The sequence below is a fragment of the Pieris rapae genome, chromosome 13 (genome assembly GCF_905147795.1).
Source record: "Pieris rapae chromosome 13, ilPieRapa1.1, whole genome shotgun sequence".
Taxonomy (NCBI): Eukaryota; Metazoa; Arthropoda; class Insecta; order Lepidoptera; family Pieridae; genus Pieris; species Pieris rapae.
In genome coordinates this window covers 4052502-4074547 of record NC_059521.1, presented here as the reverse complement: position 1 = coordinate 4074547, position 22046 = coordinate 4052502, and the positions used below count along the sequence as shown (strand labels likewise).

The 22046-nt window shown below is 31.8% G+C and overlaps 2 protein-coding genes across 6 annotated transcripts in view; one reads left to right on the top strand and one right to left on the bottom strand.

Moving 5' to 3' along the window:
- LOC110993876 (muscle calcium channel subunit alpha-1) overlaps window positions 1-19929 on the top strand; it is a 38477-nt gene extending 18548 nt beyond the window's left edge. The window contains exons 14-48 of one of the 5 annotated variants that reach the window (XM_022260264.2): window positions 74-284; window positions 458-578; window positions 746-840; window positions 907-1007; window positions 1378-1490; window positions 2036-2186; window positions 2520-2655; window positions 3193-3356; window positions 3534-3621; window positions 4887-4994; window positions 5652-5704; window positions 6157-6294; window positions 6649-6763; window positions 7145-7275; window positions 7340-7484; window positions 7943-8023; window positions 8540-8644; window positions 9072-9101; window positions 9630-9821; window positions 10180-10279; window positions 10770-10945; window positions 11463-11560; window positions 11635-11723; window positions 12005-12145; window positions 12457-12622; window positions 13403-13411; window positions 14564-14720; window positions 14850-14961; window positions 15446-15521; window positions 15828-15923; window positions 16444-16481; window positions 17857-17930; window positions 18221-18327; window positions 18539-18599; window positions 19190-19929. In XM_022260264.2, coding sequence (XP_022115956.2) covers window positions 74-284; window positions 458-578; window positions 746-840; window positions 907-1007; window positions 1378-1490; window positions 2036-2186; window positions 2520-2655; window positions 3193-3356; window positions 3534-3621; window positions 4887-4994; window positions 5652-5704; window positions 6157-6294; window positions 6649-6763; window positions 7145-7275; window positions 7340-7484; window positions 7943-8023; window positions 8540-8644; window positions 9072-9101; window positions 9630-9821; window positions 10180-10279; window positions 10770-10945; window positions 11463-11560; window positions 11635-11723; window positions 12005-12145; window positions 12457-12622; window positions 13403-13411; window positions 14564-14720; window positions 14850-14961; window positions 15446-15521; window positions 15828-15923; window positions 16444-16481; window positions 17857-17930; window positions 18221-18327; window positions 18539-18599; window positions 19190-19258 — 3847 coding nt within the window. In that variant the 3' untranslated portion in view covers window positions 19259-19929. Of the gene's footprint in view, window positions 1-73; window positions 285-457; window positions 579-745; window positions 841-906; window positions 1008-1377; window positions 1491-2035; window positions 2187-2519; window positions 2656-3192; window positions 3357-3533; window positions 3622-4234; window positions 4343-4886; window positions 4995-5651; window positions 5705-6156; window positions 6295-6648; window positions 6764-7144; window positions 7276-7339; window positions 7485-7942; window positions 8024-8539; window positions 8645-9071; window positions 9102-9629; window positions 9822-10179; window positions 10280-10769; window positions 10946-11462; window positions 11561-11634; window positions 11724-12004; window positions 12146-12456; window positions 12623-13402; window positions 13412-14563; window positions 14721-14849; window positions 14962-15445; window positions 15522-15827; window positions 15924-16443; window positions 16482-17856; window positions 17931-18220; window positions 18328-18538; window positions 18600-19189 lie in introns of those variants that run through there. The other 4 variants (XM_022260263.2, XM_022260265.2, XM_022260266.2 and 1 more) reach the window with 4 other exon arrangements.
- A 633-nt stretch (window positions 19930-20562) lies between these two features.
- On the bottom strand, window positions 20563-21023 carry LOC110993877 (myb-related transcription factor, partner of profilin-like). Its single transcript, XM_022260267.2, has one exon. The coding sequence runs from the start codon at window positions 20983-20985 to the stop codon at window positions 20563-20565; it is 423 nt and encodes a 140-aa protein (XP_022115959.1). The 5' UTR covers window positions 20986-21023.
- Between the last annotated feature and the right edge of the window lie 1023 nt (window positions 21024-22046).

Below are 22046 nucleotides of genomic sequence, written 5' to 3'. Positions count from 1 at the left end.
CAAACAATATGGAAATTATACTATATTTTTACTGCGTACCACGAAACGTAAAGAAATGATGTTTTTTTTATAGATATTGGCGATCGCTGTCTAACCTCGTGGCCTCACTTCTAAACTCAATTCAATCTATATTCTCCCTTCTTCTTCTATTGTTTCTGTTCATCATGATCTTTGCGTTACTGGGTATGCAAGTATTCGGAGGAAGATTTGACTACGATCCAGAGGAACAGAAAGAGAGGCATAACTTTGATTCTTTTTGGCAGGCTGTGTTGACAATGTTTCAGGTAACATAAAGTTATTAAATAATATTAATAAACGATAATATCTTAACTAAACATATCTATATATTTTTATTATGCATCTCAACATGTAAGAGATTTTTTATATCATTATTATTAACGGTTTTTCATAATCGTTAGCAGTTAGAGTTAATTTTCTTCCTTATGTTTGCGAACAGATTCTGACAGGAGAAGACTGGAATGTGGTGATGTATCATGGTATAAACGCATATGGTGGTGTTGGCACACCTGGTATGCTGGCTTCGATCTACTTCATTATTATTTTCATTTGTGGTAACTGTATCCTTTATTGATAATCCTTCTCAAATTAACATTCTTTATCATTTACTGTAAGATTATGTTAACTTCGTTATATATTATATTCTTAAATATTTAAAATAAATACTCTGTGAAATATTGAAATGAACTACTGAATACAATGAACTTCCTTATTACTATAAAATCAGATATACTATTAAACGTGTTCTTGGCTATCGCTGTTGATAATTTAGGAGACGCGGAAGAGATGGACCAGGAAGTTGAGATTGTGAAAGAGAAAGATGTAAGTACACGACTAAGTTAAGAAATAACAAACGAATGTCTACTTTTAACTTTAATACTCAAATAGGATGGTGAAAATACCGAAGCTGGAAATCCCCAACTAGATGAAGAGAGAGGTGAAACAGATGATGAATACGTTAATGAAGAGGAAGGATATTCTAGTGAGGGGTAAGTGTCAATAAATACATATATATATAACAAAGCTATCTGCTTGAATTGAAATTGAAATAGAAAATGTACATGTTATATTTATAAATGTGATTTTTTTCATGCAGCCAAAAGTATAAAAAGTACAAAAGAGTTGCCAGGTAAATTAATAGTGTTTAAGGAAATTTTTCAATGACGACTTCAAGATTTTAATGACGTTTTAAAATAATAAAGTCAAAAAAAATATTTAAATTAAAAATATTATGAAACAACAAACCTCATTTTGGCACCTCCGTGATTAAACATCGTGGCTACATTTCAAAGATAGAACTTATTTAGAACTTTGTAATGAAATGAATAAATTAATTACCTAATTAACATGTTAATATAGGTCTGAAAACGAATATGAGGAAACCGGGTCCGAAGAAGACATAGAACAAGACATTGAAGAACAGACTGACAATGCCAATGACGCACTTGTAACTCTGGAAAAGAAACAAAACGGTAAAATTTTATTGATTAGCCTTGAAACGTTTAGATTTTTTATTAGAATCATAGTCGTCCTTATATGCAAAATGTGTTAGTAAAGAACGAAAAAAGATTATGATAAATAAAAAAATAATAATTTCAATCAGAATAAAATATTAGTCAATTTAAAGTTGTAATCAATTTCAAACTTCTTATCATTGTTTTTCGAAGTAAAAATGGCTGTATGGTGAAGGTCCATTTTGCAAAGTGCGCTAAAGCATTGTCGTGGTGAAGTCCTCCTTCCTGCTTCGAGTGTTTTCCAAGACAAACAGCGATTGACATACCTGTCTGCAGTAACTGTCCTTCCATGTTCTAGCACAACTATCGCGAAATGACCTTTCCGACCAAAGAATGAGGCAATAATTTTTTTTTTGACTTCTTCCTTTATTTACCTTAGTTGGTCAATCCTCGAAAGGAAAGACCCACTAAGCTGCTTTCCTCACTGCTTTCATCACCTGTGACGTCGATGTCATCACATTTACCGTAATGTACCTTACATTACGTTAAATTTCTTATTTCAGGGGATGTTAAGAAACAAGAATCACCACCACCACCAAAGCGACAACCAACAATATCGGCCAGACCCAGGAGACTGTCAGAAGTCGAAATTAAATCTCAGGAGCGACCCATACCAGAAGCCAGCAGCTTTTTTATATTCTCGAAAAACAATTGGTAAATACCATAATGGTTTTGAATAAAGTATTACTTGTTTATTATTAAGAGCATAGATGACGACGCGCCTCTCTAGCCTAAAGTCGTAAATGTATACATGGCGCAATCGTTCTTGCATTGCATTTATTATCTATGTTAAGTCAATTCCCTGTAAAGATTTACATTATATTATATTAACAATGAATTAAATAAGGAGTCGTTTTCTACGGTTTGCCTGATTATATTTATTTATTATTATATTTCACCTTCACTTATTTGTTATGCGCTTACTCGTACGATACCTCACAATTGGTGACCTCTACGAGTTTCTTTTTATTAGTACTATTATTTCAGGTTCCGAGTTACCTGTTATAACGTACAAAACAATTCTTGGTTTAAGAATTTGATTCTGGTTTGTATTCTTGCCTCTTCTCTTATGTTGGCTATGGAAGATCCCGTTGAAGGAAAGGCAACCGAAGGTAAACGAGAGGTTAGTATCCAAACAACAAATTTATTCTATTATTTTATATTTATTAATTACGATATTTATATATTAGATGATACCTTACAACATCGAATCAAATCAGAATATATAATATCGGTAACTTTAGGACACGCTTTAGAAGTTGTACTTCTTTGGCGTAACAAGATAAAAATATTTTTAATTTTTTATCTTTGGCCTTATTCTACGTTCGTAGAACCATACTAAGAATAGATAAAATTACTCTCATCATATTTCCCTAACGCGTAAGAAGTATAACTTCAAAAAAACTAAAATATTGACTATATCTAACTTCAGGATGTCGGTCTTATGTGTTGTGTTAAAAAATTTATTCCCATGATTTTTCTCTAAAGCGTCTCTAAAAATATTATAATTACATTTACTACATTTATTTAAACTTATCATCACTTTTTTACATTACCAAGTTTTGTACAAGGTAAATGTAAGAAACAAGCTTCCTTGATTTATTGAAACTTATTTGTTCTGAGCTGAGTCACTAATATACTAAACTAAATTGTTTTTCAGATTCTTCGTAGAGTCGACTACTTCTTCACCACAGTGTTCACCATTGAACTGTTACTAAAACTCATCACCTACGGTTTCATTCTACACAAGGACGCATTCTGTCGTTCCGCTTTTAACCTGCTTGACTTGTTGGTCGTGATAGTTTCTCTTGTATCTCTCTCTGGGTGAGTTGAATTGAATGATCTTTACCTGGAAAACTATTAAATATCATGTGTCAAGTATATCGCATAAGACTACGATCCATACAACCAAAAAAAAACGTATTTTTACTGCTGTCCCATATAAATATTTTTAGCTAGAAACCCAAAATAGTTATTGATATACATATATTTGGTTTACAGATCAAATAATGTTTCGTTCATCAAAATATTGCGGGTATTCCGAGTACTGAGGCCTCTTAGAGCTATCAATAGGGCCAAAGGATTGAAGGTCAGTATTTACTTTAATAAACTGTATAATAGAGATAATTCAATTATACGTAGTTAGTATTGTCAAAAAATGTAGCAAAGAGTTTTTCGTTACTATGATATAGCTTTCGCTACGCACTACGCAATTGTAGTAAAAAGAGGTTTCTACGTAAGAAAATACGTTAAAACTGTTTCGAAGTTTCGCGTGCTCTAAGGCTTGTTTGGTCAGTACAAGATTGATTAAATCATTGTGGAGACAGCCAAATTTTTTACAGCACTTAGATTTATAGTACACGATAATTTCTACTTTTTAGCTTACTATTTAATAACTGTATATTTATGAAACACTCATTGATTTGAGAACGTTGCTATGTTTTATACGTAAATGTTTAAATACAATTAAATTAATTAAAATTAAAATTAAATTAAAAAAATAATTAATAAAATTAATTAATTAAATTTAAATTAAAATTTATTAATTTCTTCACTTTGCATATGTTACAATATATAGAATCATAGATAACGTACCATTAAGAGTCCACGTAGGCTAACTCAGTTCTCTTTTGAACTTATATCTTGTATATATTGATGATAATCACAGGAACAAATTTAAAAATGTTTTATAATATTTCTAGCACGTTGTGCAATGCGTGATCGTTGCTATAAAAACAATTGGCAACATTTTGTTGGTGACAAATCTCCTGCAATTCATGTTCGCAGTAATGGGAGTGCAAATGTTCAAGGTAGAGGATATTTTTTAGTATTAATTTGTTACGACACCTTTGGGTCTTTTGTAAGTATAGCACTTGTTGTTCACTGCACCTTTGAAATTTAGAACTTAAAGAGCTTTTAGAAGATTTTGTGTGTGCCTCCTTGGAGCTGATACTTGGTCACAATAGTTTTTTTTTGGAATGATTACCTGACGCATGAGTTTTCAGATATTGTGACCTCGTACTAACCCTGCTTCTTCGTGGGTCCAAAAATTCGCTTTGTAGGTTGCATGTGATAAAGCCCAAAGGTGTTGTGCGCTATTTCAAACTGTGAGTTTTTGGACTCAATATGAGCTTGCTGTGTTTCTTTGCACCCCTACCTGGACATTTCCACTCGTGAAAAGTGAGGTACTTGGTTCATTTTTTTTATTCAAGTCAGATCAGGACACTGGCTTTTTTATGACTAATGTCATTTTATATTTTGTTAACAATTTTTTTTTCTTACACAACTGTTCGTGACATCGCGTTTTTGGATTGGATTTGGTAATGTAAATGGTTTTAACAAATGTTGTGATAGTATGTGGTGAAGTGTGTGTTTGCTTCAATAAAATCGATCGGGAACATCCTGATTATAAACCATATGCTGCAATTTATGTTCGCTGTCGTTGGTATTCAATTGTTTAAGGTAATCGCTTTGACTTGACCGGACGTAGTAAAGATTATTTATAATTAAAATATTCAGATATTCAGATAACAAGAAAAGTTCCAGATTATTTATTAATTTACTTCTTTTATTTTACTTTGCTTACAATTAACGAGACATACATTTGAATTATTGTTTAAATAATGAAATAAATATTCCTGTGCTGCTTTAGTGTAAGATAATTAAATATAATCATAACAGTAGTAAGTATTCTAAAAACTGGGCTAGTTAATGCAGTAAAAGCAATCTTACTCTAAATATTGATAGTTATTTATGTATGAAATCGTTTCTCAAAACCTAAACATAATCTATAGATAGTATTTACAAATTTCTTAACCTACAATATAAATAATACAAACAATTAAATATAAATATAAAAATTTTAAAAAAATTAAAAATGTTGGTCCCTGTGGCTGCGTACTTTTAACGCCTATTCGTTAACATATAAAGATTTCCGCATTCTTAAACCATCTTCAGTAGTTAATTTTGATTGAAAAGTTTAACATACATGACCGTAGTTAATTATTTCTGGTCTCAAAGTCTATTAACAATTTGTGCCGTCGCAAAAATGTCGTCCGGTTTTGGTATCTACGTATTTACAACCCTTTTGGTCGATGTAATACAAAAGCTTGTTTTCAGGGTAAATTCTTTAGCTGCACAGATATAACCAAAGTGACTTTTGAAGAATGCCAGTAAGTATTGGTTCCGTTCTATTATTAATGACAAAAGCATCCTTGTAAAATCAATGCTTTCGTTTTACAGTTTCTTTTCTCTGTGCCTCAGATTTCTGGATCTGTTTCGTGATCATTTTGTTTTGCGATATATTCTTTAATACGAACGAATAATAAAAAAAATACAGAAAGTTCACTGCACAGCCGGGGTTTGAATCTACGACCAATGACGGATGTGTCGTAAGCTGAAGACATTGGGCCAATACTCCTTCAATGAACATTATGTAATGTAAAATGTTTCTGGAATTAGTATTGTTATAAATCTTTTTGATTCAAGAACGCTTTGCGTTATTTTTATTATTCGAATCAAGAACTAGACACGTTTATAACAAATAATTACTCCCTATATATTAAAAAAGTTTAAATTATAATATATATAATAATATTTACAATGAAATTAACATTCCTTTCAGAGGTACATACCTGGTATACAAAAATGGTAAGCCTACAATAGAAGACCGTATATGGCAGAAGAACAAATTTAATTTCGACAATGTCTTAAATGGAATGCTAACATTATTCACCGTATCGACATTCGAGGGATGGCCTGGGTACGTATTTTATAAGAAATTAAAAAAATATCGCAATAGAACTTTTTTCTAAAGATTAAATTTAAAAAAAAAACAGCCAGAGAGTCAAGTACACTTTGCTTAGTTTAAAACTTATTGAGAGACTTTCGATAAGTTAAGAGATTAGTAGGTAAGGTAAGAAATCCCTTACGTCAAAATGTATTGGATTAGGTAATACGGAAGTCACAGTTCTCACAAAGTATCGCTTATTTAATACATATTATCCTTAATATCTCTAGGTAAAGTATCTCCTTTTAAGTGATGTTTTTTTTTAATAAATTAAAGTACCATAAATATTTCATAAGCAATAATAAATAATAATATTTATATTTTTAGACTTTTATCAACATCAATGGACTCAAATGAAGAAAATCATGGGCCTATAGAGAACTCACGTCCCCTTGTAGCATTCTTTTACATAAGTTACATTATTGTGATAGCTTTTTTTATGGTGAGTTTTGGCGACAGTATAATCTTGTTAGTCTTCTCATAAATGGCTTAATAAACATCAAATTGGTTAAACTATGGTAGGCCGAGAGTTTATAATATAAAAGTAAGTAAAGGTCTGGTAAAAATATCAAGTTATGGCCTAGAAAACACTAAAAAAACACCAAGAGTTTAACCACAATACAAATTTAAATTCCGTACAAACTAGAATTAAAAAGTAATTAATACAAAAAAAAAACAACCTAAATCATGTAAAGCAAACAAAGAAAAAAATAAAGTTACGTATATATATTCATTTTTAAATGTGCACTTTTGAAAGGATTAGTTTTCCCTGGTCGCACGAACAATAACGGGGGTGACGTCTTAATTTCATTTATGTTTTTAGGTTAACATATTCGTAGGTTTTGTTATAGTTACATTCCAAAAAGAAGGAGAACAAGAGTTCAAAGATTGTGAATTAGATAAGAATCAAAGGAACTGCGTTGAGTTCGCACTTAAAGCAAAACCAATAAGAAGGTTAGATTTGTCTTATTTACTAACATCGTTTAAATGATCCAGGCCCTAATAAGAATATTTACAGGTATATTCCAAAACATCGAATCCAATATAAGACATGGTGGTTTGTGACTTCACAGCGGTTTGAGTACGTCATATTTTTCTTTATCGTCCTCAATACTGTAGCCCTCATGATGAAGTATCATGATGCACAACCATTATATAAGAAGGTAGGTGATAGATAAATTAACACATATCTTAAGCTTCATTCTTTAAGCGGAAGTAATATTACTGCTACATCGGTAATTGAAGTTACAGTTTCCGTTAATAAAGCAACTGGCCGAAAAAAAAATATTTTCATGAAAATATATAAAACCTTTAAAATTTCTATAGCTTTCGCTAAACAATTATAATATGTAACAAAGCATTAACTTGTCGACCTGGAAGACACGCGTTGGTTTGGCTGTTGGCAAGGCTGTAATTTTTTTTTTAATTCTGTAAAAGGTAGTACTAAAATTAGTAATTAAGTTGTACTTACTAACTGAAATAGATCTGTGTTATCTAATTGCGATAATTATTTCGATTGCTACTGTACTGTCTCTCTTTAAATCATTAAATTGAAAGGAAACAACACCATTTGTGTCGACACTTTAATATGGCTTAGAAGTTATGTAATTTTTTTTTTCAGATATTGGACTATTTGAATATGCTTTTAACGACCGTTTTTATGTTGGAATTTGTTTTTAAATTGGCAGCGTTTCGATTTAAGGTATGTATTCTATGCCTATATATAACTAGCCCTTTTTATGGTCTCTCTCTTAGCAAAATTTTGTGCGTTATGCATGCGTTATGTGTGATCCGGTATTTGTTAATATGACATTTTATTTTCTGACTCATTTTTTTCAATAAAATTTGGTCGTAATTTTGAATAAATGTAATGAGAGTTTGCCTAAGATCATTTCATATTATATAACGTCAATCAGTCTTATAACCAGTTTCAAGAGCTCTCGCACCATTATTTTTGTAAGTTCGACATTGAAAGCGCTCTAGACGAGATTCTAACTTGAGATATGAATTAGAATATGTACCTAAGTCTATGTAAATAAAGGAAGAATTTACGAAATATTATCGAATTGAATTCTAAGAGCAGAGCTATCTATGCGCTTAGTAATGCAGAAAACTTTGTTAAAAATAACGTATTGAATAGTTAAATGAATGGTAGTTGAAGGGTTTGGCCCCGTTTCAAATCATACCTGATAAGCAACAATTAAAAATGTTTTTACAGAATTACTTTGGCGATGCATGGAATACAACGGATTTTATATTGGTAGTGGGTAGTATAATAGATATTGTAGTTACTCAAGTGAATGAAAATAAACTGCCATCTGAAGTAAGTAATCTTAGGCCTGCATATGTACTATTCTAGCAATTTGGAAACAAACAAGTCATGCCAAGAAACTAGTTTTTAATTGATTTGTGAATTGATCATAACTTGAACGTATTTAATTTTTGGGCTTATTAAACATATTATATTTTAAACTACTGGCTTGCTTACGTTAAACTTTTTGCTAAACTAAATATGAATTGCTGTTCGTATCTTCATGAAAACTCGGGAATGGATGGACTGATTTGACTTATTATGATCTTAAAATATTTGTGAGTTCTGGGAAGGTTCAAAGGAACAAACATTTATTATAAAGTATAATACTATAAACTACAGTGGAATCAGCGTAGATTATAATGTATTTGAGATATAATTTAAATTAAAGTCATATTAATTAGCTAAAGCAAATAAAAATATTTTGTTTCGTTTTCAGCTCATTGCACCCCTTGGATCAAATAAAGAGGTAATTAATTGTCATTCCTTCATTAAATTACATTATGTTAATACAAAGTGAGTAAATTATGCGTTTGCGACTCCACTAATCGGATATGAAGAATAATAATCGTACTTTTTTACGACAAGCTGGGTGAGGTGATAGTGAGGACAGGAAGACTGATCGTATCACATCACAATACGAAGCCCATGGACACTCTCAATGATAGAGGACTCGAAAACGCGTTGCCGACCTTTTGGTATGTTCAATTCTTGAAGGACCCTAAGTCTAAATGGTTCAGGAATACTTTAATGGGCATCAGACTGCCTAAAAACGTTCAGTCATGGAACGACGGACATCGAGGTGAATGTTGCATTCTGCCTCGACGTCCGATGATTAAACTGAGCTGCAGCTATCAATCCGAACAATTTTTCGGAACACTCTTTATCGTAAATGCGGTAGTAGGAGCAGCAAAACAGAACTCTAAGCAACGTCAACAGATCAAGCTGCTTGGATTGTTCGCGATGAATATTGTCATATTTGCAGTTATAATTACAGGGCTCAACAACTCTTCTAAAATACATTACGTTTTTCCGTCTATTTCGAGCGATGCGTTTGATAAAATTGCTATCAAGAGGAGAACGAATACGAACTCTACTTTGGACATTTATAAAGTCATTTCAGGCTCTACCATACGTAGCCTTGTTGATTGTGCTCTTATTTTTCATCTATGCCGTTGTTGGAATGCAGGTAATCTTTCAGGTCCTATAGTCTTAAGTTTATTTTAGTAGGTGCAAGACTTATTCCCCCTTATATCTTATATATCCTTATAACCCCCCCCCCCCATGTAATTACGATTTCTCTAATAGGTGTGTTGTAGTAAAAAGAAAAACCAATAAGATTCAGTGATCATCTTAAATCTCATTAATCTTCTTGATGATATATAATGTTTTTTTGCCTAAGGCTGAGAGTTTCGAGTTTTATTCAATATTCAATGTATCAAGAGGCTATGTAGATATGACTGTGTTAAGACAGGCACGCAAAGCAAAACCCTGAGTAAACAGAATATAGTTTACCATATGTATTAATGATACTAAATTTCTTCCAGTTGTTTGGTAAAATAGATTTAGACGATGAAGTACTAACCAGAAATAACAACTTCCAAACGTTTGGCAGCGCTTTGATGGTGTTATTTAGATCAGCTACAGGTAAGAACATAATTTTTAGCTTTGTATTGCATCTAATACTGAAATCGGTTAAGTATTATAAAGTAAAGTGAAACCTGTCGCACTGAACAAATTACGTTTACTGATAGTATTTTTAAGAGTAATTTCATAATAAATTTTTGATAATTGTGGAAAAATTACCATATTTGATTTTCCATAATTTTGTTTTGTGTGTATAAATGTACACACGTCACATATTAATGGTTCTGCTATTGTAACGAGATTTTTATTAACTGCCATAAAAATTAACAATCATTGTCAATGTTTTATTCTAATTTTAGGTCTCAGGTTTAATGATTTCACGTGACGACTTATCTTATTCTCATATGCTATCTATCTTAAATGCTTATATTTAAACATATATAATTTTCAAGCTTCCTACAATGCCATGTTCGATGAATGCATTTATAGTAATATCAATAGCTTAAAGACGCAAAAAAGTGTTCTCGATCTGTTATGATGCTTGTTATAGGTGAAGCCTGGCAGGATATAATGATGGCGTTGTCCCCCAATGATGACGAGCATCCCGGTATTCCTGTAGGCTGTTACCACGCTGATGGTGATAACTCCACCATAGTAGAACTCAGCTGTGGAACAACTTTTGCTTTTCCCTACTTTATTTCGTTTTCTCTTCTGTGTACGTTCTTGGTAAGTTAATAACACAAAAATAGTTTTAAAAGCTCTATTTTCAATTAATTAACAGTATGAATAGTACAGCTTTGACGTCGATTTTATTTCTGATAAAAGAAAGAAAAAAAGGTTTATGACACATAATAAAAAAGTATGAATGCTTAAAAGAGAAAGCGCACTAACCCCCACACTAGGATTCAGGCAGCTAGTTTCTTCCATTTGACATATAAATAATTGAGGGTACTTGACGTAATGACTATAAAACACATGATAATTAAACCACTGTTGTACAAGAAAGAACGGTTTCGGCAAAGGACAGATGGTTTTTTTTAAATTATTATTGAATGTATAAAGTTATGAATCGTTAAATAAGTAATTTTTTTTAAATGTAGTTACAGTTAAAGAAAAAGCGGGCGCAATTAGCGTTTTATCTTAAAAAATAGGCGTGTGGCAGAATTATGTATTAATGTGTATTTCCTACTCTCCATTGGGGATTACCTTTTTATTATTGTGTATTTTTCTTTTAACATTATAGATTATTAATTTATTCGTCGCCGTTATTATGGATAACTTCGATTACCTCACACGGGATTGGTCTATCTTAGGGCCGCATCATCTTGACGAGTTTGTTAGGTAAGACAATTGCAATAATATTATATCATATTTTAAATTGTTTATTAAGTTTAAATCTTTAAACACTATTCTAGGCTATGGAGTGAGTACGATCCAGATGCAAAAGGTAGAATAAAACATTTGGATGTCGTCACCTTACTGAGGAAAATCAGTCCGCCACTTGGTAAAAACTTATTATTTGTACTATACAAAAAGAAATGACGATATTAATTAATTAGCATGTACTTCATTAACAAAATAAATACTAATAATAATAATTAATTGAATACTATGTCTTCAAGAATATATTGATAGTGTCATAATAGTTATTTTATTCTTTACCGACTTCCGTGGGAAAAAATTAAATCCCCCGTACAGCCCGCCTCAGAAAAAACCGACCACAAACAAAACACTTTTAAATAAATCTTCAATGTAATATGTATAATCACTTTATATTTTGAACAGGCTTTGGAAAACTTTGTCCCCATAGAACAGCCTGCAAGCGTCTCGTGTCAATGAACATGCCCCTCAACTCTGATGGCACCGTGAACTTCAACGCCACGCTTTTCGCCGTTGTGAGAACACAACTGCAGATAAAAACTTCAGGTAAATATAACTATTATCAAGAAAGTATTAAAGGATAAAAGCAAAAATAACTGGAAGATATTAAAACTAAAGAATGTTTCAACCTAACGTGTAGGAAAAGTAAGTTACGTACCAAGAGAACGAACCTAATGTAAAACGTAATATCGCAATAAAATATGTAGTAGCAACTAATTGGTACAACTGGACTGAGCGCTCCGTCAGTGTAGTTTTTTGCAGCACTTGTCTTAATCCTTATCATAATAGCAAATTAAAGGAATTTTATCTCCGATTTATTTTGTTAGTTTTAACATTATATATGATATTATTTCTAGGAGTTATTGACCAGTGCAACACGGAGTTGCGGGCAATAATAAAAAAGGTATGGAAACGAACATCACCAAAACTGTTGGACCAGGTAGTGCCTCCGCCAGGAGACCCGAACGAGATAACGGTTGGAAAATTCTACGCCACCTTTCTCATACAGGATTACTTCAGACGGTAATTTTTTTAACCAATATAAATATAAATAAATAAAATTCAAGTAGAAAATATTGACATTCAGAAAATTTTCTACGTACTTCAAATAAAGAGGAATACGTAAGCTTTGATGTTAAAATTGATGTATCTTAAAATTAGCACTGGCATGAATCTTATACAAATTTTCTAAGTTTGCTTATAAAAGACTAATGTTTTTTTAAATATCGTGAATAATAGTTATTTTATGAGTACCTAGCAAACTTCGCAAAATCTGTATAGCACAGTAGTTAGTTTCTGTTAAAGTTTCGTAGTCATTCGTAATTTTTTTAATTAAACTTTATAAAATCTTTTGTACAATTTGTAACAACAATCGAAGAACAAACAAACTAGAATGGATCTTTATCCGCCGTGTCACTACCCGTCGTCCGACATTTTTACTTAATATACTTATTTTAATACTGCGTGCGGCGTAGGCACGATCAGAGAGCAACTGTGGGTACTCAACGATCAACAATACACATTGACAAACAACTTCTCTTCTTGTTCTTCTAAACACAAACTTCTTAATAACTAAATTAACTACCGAAACTATTCATTCAACAACTTTCAAGAACACGCCCGGACGTCTCGTGTCAGTTCACAAAAGCTAAATGCAACAAACCTCGAATTAATTCGTAATATTCATTTATAATTTTTAGTCATAATTGTTTGTGTTTATCGGTTTATGTTACATATTGTATACGTAAAAATGTCGTAGATTGATTAAATAAATATTTACTAATAAAATGTTCTATTTTATAGGAACCATGCGTAAGTTATTCTAATTATAAGCAACCGATAGCTGTAATTGAGCTTAATTATTGGTACCACAGGACAATGCCAATGCTTGGAAGATTTTTTTAGCACCTGGGTCTATCAATCATTTCTTTTTTAATGTGTAAGAAATTTTTGTTTCGTTTCGAAGTTCAGTGTTTTTTTTTTATCTCAACGTGTTCCTTTCTTCATACTGAGCTTTCTAACCAGAAACAATTACAGTCTCTTTAGAGATCAATCTTTGCTTTATGTTTATGTGCCGTCTCTTAGTTCGGTTTACGAACGACTTTGGTATAAGGCGCGTAACATATACGTATAAATCGTCGTATAGATGAAAGAAAATGATTGTTAGACCTCTTTTCCAGCTTCTTCGCACTCTGATTTTAAATTTTATAGCATGGTTTAAAGGTTCCCAAGCATGTTTTCTTTGTGTATTATCAGATGCTTTTTCAGTTTGCACTCTTTGCTATTCGCGTGGTTTTAATGTTTTTGCATGAAGTTCACTTAAATTTGAATTTGCTTATATAACCGTTTAAAAGTACACACGAAAACATGTTTTTGGAACATATTTTTACGTGATTAAAGAATTTGAAAGGCATTAATAATAATTACATCTTATTATCCCAGTATAAAAGTAAAACAATTGAACTTATCAAATTGAATAAAACGAATTTTAAATCTAAGTAATTTTTATTGATTATTAAACCTAATGAAGGCCTACTGCGTCACACCAAACAAGGACTGGTAGAAAAATACGCTTTGTTTTAAAGGTGTATGTTATATATTAATTGAACGTTTACATGTAGGTATAGAACGTTCCTTATGTTTATGTTGATAAAAATATATACTGTTGTTGAAACTGTACTAAGGAATTAACTATTGTATTTATCGTTTAATTATGGATAGTCAATTCAAGTCTATGATTATTAAATCTTTTGGTGACCAATCACAACTAGCAAAAACGTAAAAACATAGTTGTATCTTTACATTCTTATTCCTTGGGTCAGAGATGGTGCAAATCAATGAATTATTTTAAAGTAAAAGTATTCTTATTTTCCTCATAATAATTTTATTTATGCCTTTAAAATTGCATTAGTGCTTATCAGCTTTATAATTACTGTTTTATATTAATAACACGACCAACAACAGATTCAGGAAACGAAAGGAGCAGGAAGCAGTCAAAAACAATCAGACAACTCTTCAAGCTGGTTTGCGGAAACTTCATGAAGCTGGACCTGAACTGAAGCGAGCTATTTCTGGCAATCTTGATGACGTTGTTGGTGAAGTCGTTGAACCTATGCATAGAGTGAGTATACAATATTTTAATTGTATTAAAAAAGTTCTCTCTGCAATGACAAAGGATCAAGCGGCTCGGAAGTGAAGTCGTCGACGATTTGTAATTTGAATAAAAATATTTTTGTTTGTTTTATTTCAGAGAAATCACACACTATTCGGTTCTGTTTGGACAAGTATTAAGAAAGGCCGAGGAAGTTTTTATGGACCTCGAAAACCGTCTAAAGCTATGGTCAAGTCTAAATCAATGAATGGTAAATATTTTATACTGATATTTTTACCGTTATATTAGAGGTACTTATTTATATGTTAGAACTTAGAGGATATGATTGTAGTAATATAATAAAATTTAAAAATGTATTTAGGTAACACAATGCACATTTATGAACGTTTGTGAAGAAATACATATTAAATGCTTCTTATGTTATGACTGGCAATAAACACTTAGCCACATTTTTTTATCACTAAGTTAACCATTACACCATGTTTCACATGACATCTAGAGTAGTTAAAAATTGATAAAAAAATAACAAACAAGTAGGGTATAGGGGATACCACAGTTGTGACTTTTAATACGTTCAGAAAATCCTAACGATGCCATAAATAAGGAATAACGAATGCCGTTTAATACAAGCGGAAGTTCTTGAAGATAAAAGTCTTACACAACTTTGTGCTAGTTGCGTCCATAAAGTATTATAACTAAAAAGTTTAAAATATTACATGATACTTCTGCTCTAGGTGATAAAAACATATCCTTGGGTTTCATGATGCAAAGGGAGTTAGGAATGGACGGGAAAATTCAGGAAGAGGAAAAGTAAGTTTTCGTTGTAAAAAAAATCATATTTAACCTGCAAATCGCAGTGGAAGGCCATTGTAACCAACAGACCCCTTTAATAGTTTACTTATTGGAAAAATGAAAGAAAGATTTATTGTGTATCATTTTAATTACTGTTTTTTATTCTAAATGTAATCACTTTTTACTAAATTAACATTTTCTTAAGCTTTACCGAGTGATGGTAAACAAGTTTAGTATTATACCTATATCAGTCTTAGTTACGAGAATTTTAAGTATTTTAAGTATCTTATGTAGATTTAACAACGGTTTTTATTATTTTTTCAGTAAATATAATGATGACCAAAGTGAAAGCGAGGAGGAGATAGCGATGCAACCTCTATTACATGGAAAGGATTCGGAGAGGATTTTCAGAGTTATCGAGTAAGGTTTTATATATTTAACTTATATAATAATAAATATATTTATTTACTTAAAAATCATATATAAAAAATATTAAACATTAAAAAAAACATTTTAACATTAGGAAAATAAAACAATATTTTGCTTAATATAGTAATAATCATATATATTAATAGGAAAATACAGGAAACGAAAAATATTTTTAAATATACGCCACCTTTTTATAGTCTATGCCAAATTACAATTACTTATCTGTAGCCTTTCTCTCATCACGCTTCAATTCAGACAAACACTTAATTTTAAATTATTAGATAAATTATCAAATAATAAGGATAATTAAATAACTCCTTTAATAATAATTATTAGCTAGTAAGTTTTAAAAATCTTAATAATTAATATTATTTATTCTATTACCATTAAAATCTCGTAAATTAGCAAAGTAACATTACCTATAGTAGAAAACATAAACATTGGTGTTGTTATAATTGTGTCGTAAAATCATGGCACATTAAAAATATACATACAATTATAATGTTTACAGAAGAACATCGAATGATTTAATGACAAGTATGAGATACAGTAAGTTATCGAAGGTTTTAGTGTGTTGTGATTGTGCAATACTAATTTTGCTGTTGTGATCTATAAGAATATCTCTGATTCTGAAGTTTATAATTAGCGGTCAGGATGTTGATTACCATGGTTATCTTATATTCGGTGAAACAAAACATAACCTAGGTATCAAACATTTGCCGACATTAATCCGTCATTTTAAAGCCGCAGGGGATTAACTTACATTGATGTGTTGTAGAATTTTCATTCACAGAGAAAAGATTTTTTGGTAAAACTTTAAGCATGTAATAGTGCATTAAATATTTATTCGACTATAGTCTGTGTGGAAAGAGAATCATCGTTAGACGACGCAGCAGTAATCATTTTAGTTGACTTGATATAAAAAGTGGATAATGTTTGTAAATAAAAATATGATGCGTGGCAAAAGCGAATTTTATGATCACATATCTCTTTGCGCACAGATTCTAACAATGGTTTACAAATGCATAAATGCATTAAAACATGAATTATGATAAAAATTGGTGGCAAAAATATTACGGGAATCAATTTCAATGTATCATATCTCGTATCTTTTGAAGCACTCTACTTCAAAAGCAACGATTCATGTTCACGAAGTACTACACGTACTTAGGTATCGCTCCAGTCAGAACTCAGAATTCGCCCTAAAGGTAAAATTCTGAGTCGAGATAAGCATTAAGTATCACTTTCGATATTATAATAAATCGTTTATTGAAGTGAAACTTCTTTAGGCGCATGAGGGTAATTTTTATACGGATGGAACGTCACAAAGGTGTGCAGCGTTTTTTCGAAGAAAAAGGAGAGAGCAATAGAGACCGATTGATAAGGAAATTGAGAAAAAAATACACAGTATTGGTTAATACATTCGATTAGTAGTTACATGTTAGAACTTTAGATGGCAATTCTGTCGCTTACAGTCTTGTGCGGTAAACGCCATATACCAATACATGGTATGATCATATACTGGTACATGATCATCTATTGGGGCTTTTACCTTGGTAATAATTAATTTACAACGAAGTTTCACTTCTGACATGTGTTATTTGTACTTTTTTTGCAAAGTGGCAAAGGGGTTTATTAACTTAGGCATACCGATTTTGATGTCTGGACTATGAATTTTACCATTAGGGTTCATTTAGCAATGGAGTGCAAATAAATTGTTAACAGTTAGTTTTATAACTATTTTTTTTTCATGGCATGTTTTGAAATTATGTTCGAAATAACAAAACATAACAGCGCATGCGTGTGTTTATTTAAACGCAAACATATGTTTAAAAATATATTTTTAACTTAGAATATCATCCTACACGAATAAAGATTTCATATCATATAAAGCATGATTCGGACTTCTTTATTTTATTTCTAGATCGTGACAATATGCGACAGATAAACAAGGTGCCTTATTGTGTAGAGAAACCAGCGGAGAGTTTGATTGCTCGGGTAAGGTTCATAATAAATACTATATCAATGAAGAAAATACTTCAAGATTATGTTAAATATCAGGACGTCTTATTAAACAACATTACATCTCTTTTTACACGTAATATTATGTTTATGAATGAAATAGGACGACGGCGTTATATATGATTATATTCAAATAACATAAACTTAAGATAATAAAGGCTGAATTATATAAATTTTCTATAAATGTGTGCTTAAAAATTTTGTTATTACTTTATTGGTTAATGCGCCATCTATCGGCAACCTAATAAACTAAACTAACATTACAGGTGCTAACGGATCAAGGGTTGGGCAAATATTGTGACGCCGATTTTCTACAGAGCACTTCCCGCGAAATGCAGGAGGCGCTCGACCTCACACAAGAGGAGATGGACACGTAATTTTTTTATCTTTCATTCTAGATGGCGTTCAATACAGTGACAAGTATTAGTTAAAATCTATTTTGTATCCGACTAAATAGCTTTTATTATGCCTCTGATGTTGTTTGTAATGTAATTGTGTATATATTATAGGCTTCTAGCCACGTGCGTTTTGAAAAACATGATACAGAAATTAAATTATGTAAATAATAATATAATTTTTTACAGCGCTGCAAATCAGCTTATTTTGAAAGAGCGCTTGATGGCTCAAAACTCTGAGAACACTGTGGTAAGAGTAAAATTGATTTCTTAATAAGATACAAGATTTTAGTGTTATAAGATACAAATGATACCAGTAATCTTTCTTAAAACAGTAGTAAATTTAAATGTAGTATCTATTTTTTAAAGAAAACACTTTTTTACCGGATTGAAGCTCTGTATTATAAACTTATAATTATTCAATAGAGAAGACGGCCTAAAATTATCAAACACCTGGGATCCAATAATATCCAAAATAAAAATCTCTATGGATATATAAAAACGGAGGACCATTTTCGCTTATTGAGATTTTTATTTTACCGTGAGCAATTTCTGCACAAACCCTTCATCTTTTAGTCGATACCAACTCCGGGGAAATAAGTGCAGATAATACAACTTTTTCTACAGTGGTGATACTTTTTTGACATTCAACACACTTGGTCTTCAGTCACCGTGACCACGCACGCTGTAAAGCATGCGAAATGTCGGATAAATTTAAAATTATTTTAAATAATTATAAGTTTACAGTAATACATAGCTTCTTTCTTTAATTGTTCAAAATCTATGTTGAATGGTGTATATTATGTTGGAAATGGTTTCAAGTTAGACGTTATGTTTCAGGAAAACTTGCTATCTCGTCAGTACCATGCCTTTCACCAGCCCCCGATGCAGCCTCCGCGCAAGAAATAAGCGATTTTTAAAATTTTTGGTTTCATTTTCACCCATGTTGGTTGACAGCCACATGGGTTTTATGCCATTTTGGCAGGTTCTACGGAGCTTTGGAGTTCGGTCACGGAGTTTTGTAGTTTTAAAAACGATAATGAGATTATGCTTACGGTATGTTAAAATATTGTTTATGTATATAGTTTGTTTTTGACCGTCCTTCGAGATATTTGCATTTGCTTTCAAACGTGTTTTTTTATATGACTTAGTTTAATATGAAATGTAATTTGGAGGGCACAAAAGGCTGATACTGCCATATGCAAAATTTACGCAGAAATGTGCCTTGATTTACATGATTTTTTTAGCAAACATTGTGTATATTAGTAATATAGGCTTTTGGCATGATGAAGAAATATACTTGGCAATGTGCCTTACAAGTTATAACCAAATTAATATATTTAAACGTATTCTACGAAAAATAATAAAAAATATGTATATTAGAAGTTAAGTGCCAAAATATTGATAACGTAATTACATAAAGCTTTTATTTTGTGTATCTTTATGCGAATTATATTTTCGAAAACTTATGCTGTATGTTATATAAGATTAAACAGTGTGCTTATCTATTTACTCAGTGTTGTAATTCAATTTTGTACGAAAAATATTGTAATTGTTAACAACAAAATAATTTTAAAAGATTTGTCTTTGATTTATTTGGTCGTCTACAGTCTGTAGAATCGAAATCTATTTATTATTTATAAAAACATACAGATATATAAACATCTCATCATGACCATATAAACATTTATATGGTTGGTATATTTATAAGTAAAAATCATCATTGCCTCTTACTCTTTTCATAATATTCTCTTCATCATTCCATAAAGTGGCAAAGGCTTTTGTAATTGAGGACAAGGAGTCATTAGATTTTGATGCTTCCAAATTGACTAAGCAATCTCTTTCAGATTTGAATCTATTAGATTGCTCTGCCAGAGGTTGATCGACATCAGACAGTACTAATGGACACGCTTGACTTGACGAACCTTCTTTGTTAACCGTTTCTGGTTCAAAATGCTTCTGTTTTTCTTTTTCCTTATCTCCATTCACGTACATTTCGTCAATTTCTTTTTGAAGGCTTTTGATTAAATTTTCAAGATCAAAAATCTTACTATTAATGTCGTCTATAGATGTTTTTGTGGCAGATTTATGTGGGGATTCAATAGTAAGTCGTCTGGTCTCTGTAGAATCACTATTAAGCTCTTGGCATAGCTTATCCATAAGGGAATCTACGCTGCAAAGCTTCGCTGTGTAATTGAAGAAATTTTCCATTGTCACTCGTAGTATCTTTTGTATTTTTCTTTACAGGCTGCTAATCTTTCTTTTTTCTTCTGGACTTCGCAAGGATCAGGTGGCGGAGGAGGAGGCGGGGGTGGCGGTGGGGGCTGTTTCATACAAGGATGTGGCAAATCCGCATGAGCAGCTGTCAAATCTTCGATAGCATCACACCTGGCTGTTCCAGTTCTTTCCCTCTCCACGACACAAACAATGGCCTCTTCGGTTGTAGTGTATGGCGGATTTTTGATCTTTTCAATACATATAGCAAGGCAGGGTGCTATTGGTTCCGGAGGTTCGATAGGCTTTGGAGGACATATTTTAATGCCTGCCTTTTCTTTTTGTCTAATACGTTGTAACTTACAAGGATCAGGCGGAGGTGGTTCTGGTGTGGGCTCTATTGTACATTTTTTTGTTTTCATTATTTCAATTTTGGATACATTTTTGGAAGACGGTTTGATTTTTCCGGACAGCTACTTGTCAATCAGATAAGCTGCCAGTTATTCTTTTTTATATATAAATTTCCCAACATCCCCTTAGGTGGCAGCACCTTATTTTATACACATATTACAAACAAATATATATTTACATATATATAAAATCCTTAATATATATATATAAAGATTTTTCGTAAAATATATAAAGAACCCTATTCGAGTTCTATGAGCAGTGATCGCCATGTGGCTTAAGCGTGCAACTCTCATCACTGAGGTTGTAGGTTCGATCTCCGGCTGCGCACTAATGCACTTTATTTCTATGTGCGCATCTAACATTCGCTCGAACAATGAGGGAAAAAATCGTGAGGAATCCGGCTTTGAACCTTAGAACCACAAAGTTGACGGCATGCGTCAGGTACATAAAGCTGATGAGTGATCAGCTACTCGCCTATTAGATTAACCATATATAAATCTGTGGCGGCAAAAGGTTATAGCGCCATTGAATTATTTTTGAATTTATACTTATTTTGGCGAGTTAGGGAAAATTGATGACAGTAAATTTTTACGATGCGTACGTACACCAGCACAAAAAACCGTCCCTGAAGTTGGCTATAGTCAACATTTTAGTTTTTTTGTGATAGTTAAGCTTTTTTCAACGAGATAATGCGATATAATAAAACTGCATTGAGTCTCGCATTTCACTATCTTTTACTTGCTACCTGAAGCTTCTTAATATTTCGGGTACACCTCGACGTCCATCGTTGCACAACTGAGCGTTTTTAAGGCAGTTTTGCCGCACACCACTACTATGTGGAACCAGCTCCTCACTGAAATACTTCCGACTAATTTGCCTTTTTCCTTCAAGAAAAGAGCGTACCAACGCACATGCGAGTCTTCTGGCAATGAGATCCTTCAATGGACGGCCTCCTACCTGCTTGCTTTCGATTACATAAAAACATTAAGAATACAAAAATGTATTATTTTCAGAAATTCTCAGAAAACATAAATATTTTTAAATAATATTTTTTTAATATCTTGTTAATTTT